General features: G+C 41.3%; 1 protein-coding gene across 1 annotated transcript in view; it reads right to left on the bottom strand.

Moving 5' to 3' along the window:
* Window positions 1-254: 254 nt before the first annotated feature.
* Window positions 255-7,872, bottom strand: part of HRH2 (histamine receptor H2) — a 52,993-nt gene continuing 45,375 nt past the window's right edge. Inside the window, 2 exon segments of the mRNA XM_061617515.1 lie at window positions 255-1,097; window positions 1,100-1,253. Coding sequence (XP_061473499.1) covers window positions 1,065-1,097; window positions 1,100-1,253 — 187 coding nt within the window. The 3' untranslated portion in view covers window positions 255-1,064.

Below are 7,872 nucleotides of genomic sequence, written 5' to 3'. Positions count from 1 at the left end.
CAACATCCTCCCCACCTCACCCCACCCCACCAGGCTTTCAAAAGTGATCACTGCTATCCCAAACATTAAAAAGGGATAATGTCACTTAACATTTCACACACAACTTATTCTAAATTGCTTCTCTCTGCCTCTCTTTTGTGGTGTTTTTGAACGGAAATACATTGAAGACCAATATTCTGATAATTAGAAGCCAACCATTGTTTAATCCTGAAAGCTAATGTTTATTAAATATTCAAAATATTTGTCAAATGCACTTTTATCAGATGTTTTAGAAACCACAAACCATTTTGAAAATGCAAGATGACTCCATATTGAATACTGCCAGTGAAAGAAATATTCTCAGGTAATAAATATGGCACTTCATAGGCTGGCCTCTAACAGGGCAGTAAACAATAGGGAGGACTCACGGTGTCAAGACCACACCAAAAGAGCAATGACCTTCCTCTCCCTCACTTCTTCCAAACCCACAATTCATTCCTGTCCCATTCATTTCCTGCCTGAAGTCTTAGAATTCAAGATGGTCATTTGAACCTTGCCTGACACATGGCATATTGTCAGCTAATGTTGGAAGGAGGAAGGCTCTCTGAGCAGCCAACTGTGTATTAAAAGTGAATGTTCAAGAACAGTGGTGCTAGAAGACTCTGATAGTAAGCCTTGTAGGAAAATGGAGGCCCAAGTCTTTTACAGGAGACAGAGGACTGTATAGTCTCCAGTGAAGCCTGGATTTTACCCTACTTTTTTATTCTGGTTTCTCTGATTGAAACAATCTCGATCAGTTGATAAGGAAGTGGATGAAAGCATGTCTTCTGGTTGTGGACAGACAATCATATAACTACACATAAACACTCATCTCCAAGTACTTTGTTGTGTGCATATGGATGCACACCACCATTTACAGTCAGGAGTCTTTCAGCAAAATCTAAATCCATGCAAAGTGAGCCCCCTATCAAACCACATTGAGCAGACTGAAATGGTGTGCCAAATGCAACAACCTTGAAGCTATCTTTGAGCCATCTTGGGTCATCATTCTCTATATTCAGCTTCAAAAGAAAATAGGTTCTGGCTCAGGAGAAGACACAGTAGATAACTGTATGGGGGGTGCAGAGGGTTGCCTTGTCTTCTGTGCATTTGCTGTTGGCTCCTCAAACATTGGGATCCACTTATCCCTCTGGGGAAGGACCTTGGCCAACCAGAGACTTTGACAGCAGGACAGGATAGTAGAGGATGATGTATTGCATGGTGGGTTCAGATTCCTAGAGGGGGAACACCAATGCAAATAGTCTAGATTTACTATCAGAAGATAATTTTAAATATTTTCCAAGTGGGTTTCCAATGTTTTCATTTTTAGAAACTGTTTCCTTGTTCTGAGTACATGGCAGACAGTGAATGATTACACCAAAAACAAAATAGATCAAAAGAATGTACATTTTGGATGCAAAATATTGGATTCCTTTTCCCAACAATGCATTACTTTCTTCTATGAAAAATAATTTGGTGTTAGAAAACTAATAACTACTAGTGTAGTTACAAATGGAGATATGTCAGGAATCAGGTTTTTTATCTCATTTTTATTAAGTTTTCAAAACATAATCATGTCAGATAAAACTCCATCCCCTCCCACCTCTCACCTCCCAGTCTTTTACATTCATATTAAATTGTATGAACCAGAAAAGATTTCCAACATTCCTGTTCTAGAACATGAAGAATGGTGATGTCATCCAAAGTTTCATAAAAGGGTTAGGGACTTGTCTCCAGTTTTCCTCCTATGAAGTAAAAAAAATAAATGGCTTCCAACATTTCATGCATGTGTCTTTCATCCCCCTGGCCAACTTTAACTGTTGTGCTAACTTTTCCACCAATACTATCTCCCATACTTTCCTGTACCATCAGTCGACACTCCTACCAAATCCTTCCAACAGTGTGCTATCACTTAACGGGTGACTACCAATATGAAATTAATAAGAAATCAGTTTTGATTCAGCATCTTGATGCCTCCCATGAAGAAAATCTGTCAGCCACATACTATTGTAATGTTTGAGACATAATGACATGTAGCAAATCTACACCATGTATTATAAGAATAAAAACATTTAATTCCCTATTGATCTAGTAGTGTATAGCTGTGGAGGTCAGAAGATGCGAATGTTGCAGTTGGGGAAGTTTATCAAAGGCACATTTACAATGCAATCCTAGACAGCTCTACCAGAAGTCCCATTGAGTTCAGCAGGACTTACTTACAGATTAGTAATCAATATAGGATTGCAGCTTTAGGCGGCTTTCAGGCATGGGGCTTATTATGAAAGTTTAAGGGATTAAAATGATAGCACTTCTGTCCCAATTCCTAAAATTCCTTTCATACTGCAGTACCTGTTGCATTAAGGAACTGTGGCTTTTTTGGCTGATATACCAGCATTTCACACAAACGTCTTTCACGCTGCTGCACTGTAGTTCACTGTACGAGTTAGTGTCTGGACAAGGGGTGGGTGGGAAAAGGAGGAAGGAGAAGCTGCTTGCTGCGTCTACACCAGAACACTGGTATAAGTTTTGTCAGGCAAAAAACAACAATAAACAAACGTGAGCCTAAAGGGTGGGAATGCACAGCATGCTGGGATGCTTATCATGTGAGCAGCTACAGCTAGCACAAAATGTCTGGATTCCCAAGCTTGCAAACAGATTATTTCTGGAAACATCATGAAAATTAGCACTAGACTCTCACTATATTCCGCTAGATTTCCATATCTAGCTTTTACATTGTGTGAAAGGTAAAATAAAATGTGCAAATTACCAGCTAAGGAATTGTTAGAACAATGGAATAAAGTGCAGTGTGGAAGCAGCCTCAGATTGCTAATCCATAATGATCACAGACCAGTTCTAGACTGCATTTTTTAAAAGTAAGACCTTTTCATAAATATATAAAATGGAGAATGGCTAGAGGAAGAACTGCCAGTGTGAGGTTACACCAAGAAGACAACCGTGGCAATGTGAAGATGAGCCTGACCCCAGCCATTGGCCAGGGAATAAGCAGCTGTAGGGAGCCTGCTTCTCTCTCCCTGCCAAAAGAACTTTGTTCCTGCTGCCGGTTGTCCTGCAATAGCAGATGTGCAGAGAAGGACAACTGCCTTGGAAACAGTTTGATCAAAAGGCAAGGTATACATCTTTAAAATAAATGGAAAAATGGAAATGGATTGCCTTCAAGTCGATCCCGACTTATGGGTGACCCCATGAATAGGGTTTTCATGGTAAGTGGTATTCAGAGGGGGTTTACCATTGCCTCCCTCTGAGGCTTAGAGGCAGTGACTGGCCCAAGGTCACCCAGTGAGCTTCATGGCTGTGTGGGGATTCAAACCCTGGTCTCCCAGGTCCTAGTCCAACACTCTAACCACTACACCACACATAAAAACAGTAAAATAAAAGGATGCAGCAAACCAACTTTTTTTAAAAAAAGTCAAGACTCTTCCTTATTTTTGAAGGATATCTGCACCCCCTGCGAAATGACTTACCTGTTGAATTTGATCTGATTTGTGAAGCAGACCTTAAAATCCTTTAATGCATTCACTTAACCTGATCATATGGGTAGGCTTATTTTCACTCCTGGCTTTGACCCAGTGGCATCATTAGTCTCAACACTACTCGTACTTGTCCGTTGTTCTTCCACAGTAGCTTGCTGAGTGCCATCTGACCTGGTGGTCCCATCTTTCAGCACTATCTCATGTTGCATTTTGGATACTCTGTTCATAGGGTTTTCATGGTAAGAGGTATTCAGAGGTGGTTTACCACAGAGCTTGGAAAAGTTAATTTTTGGAACTACAACTCCCATCAGCCCCAGCCAGCATGGCCACTGGATTGGGCTGATGGGAGTTGTAGTTCAAAAAAGTAACTTTTCCAAGCTCTGGGTTTACCATTGCCTTCCTCTGAGTTTGGATCCGAGTGGTGGTGTCTTTTTCTGAGCTGCCACTGTTGCACCTTTGGCAACATGTGTGAGCACAACCTTCAAGTAGATGTTCTGGTGCATACTGGTGGTGCCTTTGGATGACTTGTTCCCAGCTAAAAACTCTACTGATGCTTCACAGACCCCTGAGGCTCTGGGCTCTCCAAGTGCCCTTGTGGAGGCCACTGGCTAATATGAACTTTATGAAGGGCCAAAATGCAACAGTGGCCAGCTCAAAGTTAAAAGGGCAAATGGCTGCCCCTGAATGGTTTGCACTTAGTTCTCAGATCCATTTTCTTCCCTTTCTATATTATGTTTGGAATGCATAGTTACATGAATGTATGCATTAGACAGACCTTATACTATTTCTTCTGTTTCCCCTGTGAAGGGGATAGATCAAATGATGTGAAGCAGGATGTATTAATAAACTTTCTTCCCAGGACTAACAAGCTGCAAAGTCCTCAAGAGCAATCTGCAGTCAGATGTGAGCTGAACTCTTAAGAAGTTCTTGTCTGGTCATTTTGCTAACATGAAAGGTATTAATAAAAAAGAAAGTTAATGGTCTGGGCAAGAGATTTGAGCAGACCTAAGGGATGAGGTTGTCAGTGACACTCAGTTACACACTAATCTATCAGCTTTGTCATATACAAAAATGTGTCCCTTTCCTCTTTTGACCATGCCTGGTCCACATCTTTATTCAAAAGGCATCACTCAATTACCCCTGCCATCCTGCTGCTTTGAGGCTCTGGTGATGGATGCACTCAAGGGTCACTGGCTGTCACATCAGTAACCCAGGGCCAAGTGACACTTGCAGCAAAAGCTCATTTCAAGCCTGAAGAAGTGAGTTGATTGCACTTCCTAGCTTGTTTTAAGTGGTGCCAGGGAGTAAATCCATCAAAAGCAGCTGCTTGTGGACAGTACAGTCTCAAGTCTCCATCTGCCATATGCGCACAAGCACTGTTTGCCTGTGATCTTGTGCAAGGTTATAAGTGCTCTGTGTGGAGCCAGCACAACAATTGTATCTGGCTTTTGGCAGCCAGGTGACCTTCTTGTGACACTGTCAATAAAGCTAAGGCAGAATAAAAAGAGCATGTTATCAGCAGGAGAGGGTCATGGGACGGTATGCAGAGGTGACTCTGTCCTTACTTTGCTAAGCCCTGCCCAAGTTTTCCAGACTCACAGTAAATAACCTCAAAGTCTGACTTTCCATGTATGACTCAGACTCACTCTCAATCACTATTGTGGTTAAAACATGCAAGGGGGAGGGATAAATTACAATGCAATGCCTGCTGTACTGGGAATGGTTGCTAAAAATGGAAGCCATCTGCATTCTTGGACAGTTGAAAGAGGTTTGTGCAAAAATGTTGTAAATGATGGATTATTTAAAAAGGCAGCTACTGAAATGCAGCCACCTCTGGGATAGCTGTTTAACAGCCAAACAGTACCCACAAGAGTTGGCAGAAACAACCACCGCCATCACAGCAACAAAAGAACAGAAACACTTGCAAAGACAATTGTGAAGTCAATAGAAAATAATTGCTTATCTGGTAGTTTCACAGTGAGTTTTCTTCCTCGCTAGCAGGAGGTGGAGAAGACCTTAGAGCGTGCTCCTGTTGGACTGTCTCCTCTCCCTGCAAAGCCATCTTCCACCAGCTGCCCTTGGGAAGGATCCTAATGACTTTTTATATAGTGATCATCTGGTTTATTTATTTATTTGAAATGTAAACTGCCTTGGAAGGATTTGAAAGGCAGAATATAAATGGGCTTCTCTCTCTCTCTCTCTGTGTGTCTCTGTCTATCTATCGAAAGAGATTTGCAAACAGAAATATTACCGTGACTATCACACCAAGGGAAAGTACATCAAACTGAGAGTGGGTCTCTTTCACTCAGTTATATGCTGTGCTGTTCTATAACATCCTGAACACACACACTGAAGCAAGCAGTCAATGGCAGCAGACTGCTCATTTTATTTTGTCAAAACGTCAGGGCAGAACTATGTGTTATTAATTTCTGCAGTTGTGTGTTCCTTGTTGACAAATGTATTACCATTATGAGGGAAACACAAGGCTAGTTCTGCCGTTGTTGTTGTTGTTATATGCCTTCAAGTTGATTACAACTTATGGTGACCCTATGAAACTGTTGGTTTGAATTTCCCTTTAATTTCTTTTGGAATAGGGCTCTTGTTCTACCCTTTTTGTTGTCCTCTTCTATTTCTATACAATAACTATTGTAATAGTTCTATTTGTTTCTACGTACTAATTGCTGTAATGTTGCATTTAGGGTTCTAATCGTGTTTCTTTCTCCTTTTGCTTTTGCTTTCCTTCTCTCTTTCACCATTTTAAGAGTTTTAAGAGTTTCTTCAGTCATCCATTGAGGTCTTTCTTTTTAACTAGAGGTATTGTCTTTTTGCATTCTTCCCTGATAATGTCTCTGACTTCAATCCATAGTTCTTCTGGCTCTTTGTCAACTAAGTTTAAAGCCTCAAATCTGTTTGTTATTTGATCTTTATATTCTTCTGTATTTTGGCATTATGATTGCTTTGTTGTTCTTCTTTAGCTTTACTCTGATTTTCGATATGACCAGTTCATGATCTGTACCGCAGTCTGCTCCTGGTATTGTTTTTGCAGGAAGTATGGAACTTCTCCATCTTCTGCTACCAAATATATAATCAATTTGATTCCTGTATTGACCATTCTGCCCTTCGGTCATAACAATATTCTTTCTTCCAGTGTAAACATGTGCATCTCATCAGTGTAAGAAGCTAGGGAGAAAATGGTCATTTCTCCCCTTTCATGTGACAGATGACTAGCCAATTTACTGAACATTAATAGAATGCATCTTGGGAAATGTCCGCATGGTTATTCTGGGAAAAAATTAAAAGGAACCGAGGATGGGAAGCCAGAGGAGTACTGGTATTTAGTATTGGAGCCTATTCTAGCAACTCAGCTATATATATATATATATATATATAAATGAAATAGCTCCCCTCCTTTGAGAGGCTGCCTCTAGGGCTGTGCGAGGCATACATTCCAATTTTCTGTTACATCATTCTCTCACGTCACACAGAGACAATAATTAATAACTACGCCACAGAGACAGCCTCAGTTTTATGGGAGCTTGCATTTTATTGTTTTCCCCCACCTCACCTTCTTTGGTTACCCTAAAACTTGGCCATAAGCAAGATAGCTGTACTAGCGGTTCTTAAAAGTGTGGGGTGGGGGACTGTGCTTCCAGATGGGGCCTGAATATTGTAAGCAGGTTGTTGAGATATCACAAATAGGTCATTGGCAACAATTTTTTTAAAAAGTTTTGGATTTCCCCTAGAAAAGATAAATCCTGATCAAATGGTGGAGGGAAACAAGCTGGCATTTTGATACCACCAATGTCATGTAGATGCTGCAAAAACTTGCACTGATCACACAATAAACCCCAACCTGGAAGCACCCAGAGAGAGAGAGAGACAGGAGAGAATGGGATGGTTTGGGGTCCAGCTGAATTGAAAAGAAGTAAGATGGCTCCATTCTACTTTGAGCGCTGCCTGCAACCTAGTCTGGGGTAGGGTTGCCATTTTTTTCCTGACAGAGGCTCTGTGCCTTTTAACACAGATCTCTGTGCAATGGACAGAGATCCAGCAAGTTGTGAAGTTTTTCGTAGCATGGGATATCAGGCAGCTGTTTATAAAGGCAAGGAATGTCTTGGGGTGGTCGGGAGAGAGAGGAGGAGCCAGCCCTAGTCAAGGGGTTCCTGTAGGTCATCAAAGGAAGGAAATACAATTGGACTGTGCAGGAGAGATGTATCCTTTTCTAGATGAGACACCCCAGGTACTCACCTACATGCCCCTGCTTTTAAGCTTCCCCCAGCAGAAAATCTAACTGTGTCCTTCTGCCCTCAGTGGATTTTGGAAGAGGACAGTGAGTTATTCACAGTGATCACTGTTTGGCCTG

The sequence above is a fragment of the Rhineura floridana genome, chromosome 3, assembly GCF_030035675.1.
Source record: "Rhineura floridana isolate rRhiFlo1 chromosome 3, rRhiFlo1.hap2, whole genome shotgun sequence".
In the NCBI taxonomy this organism is placed as follows: Eukaryota; Metazoa; Chordata; class Lepidosauria; order Squamata; family Rhineuridae; genus Rhineura; species Rhineura floridana.
The sequence above is the reverse complement of the archived record's forward strand: the minus strand, read 5'-3'. Positions and strand labels throughout refer to the sequence as shown.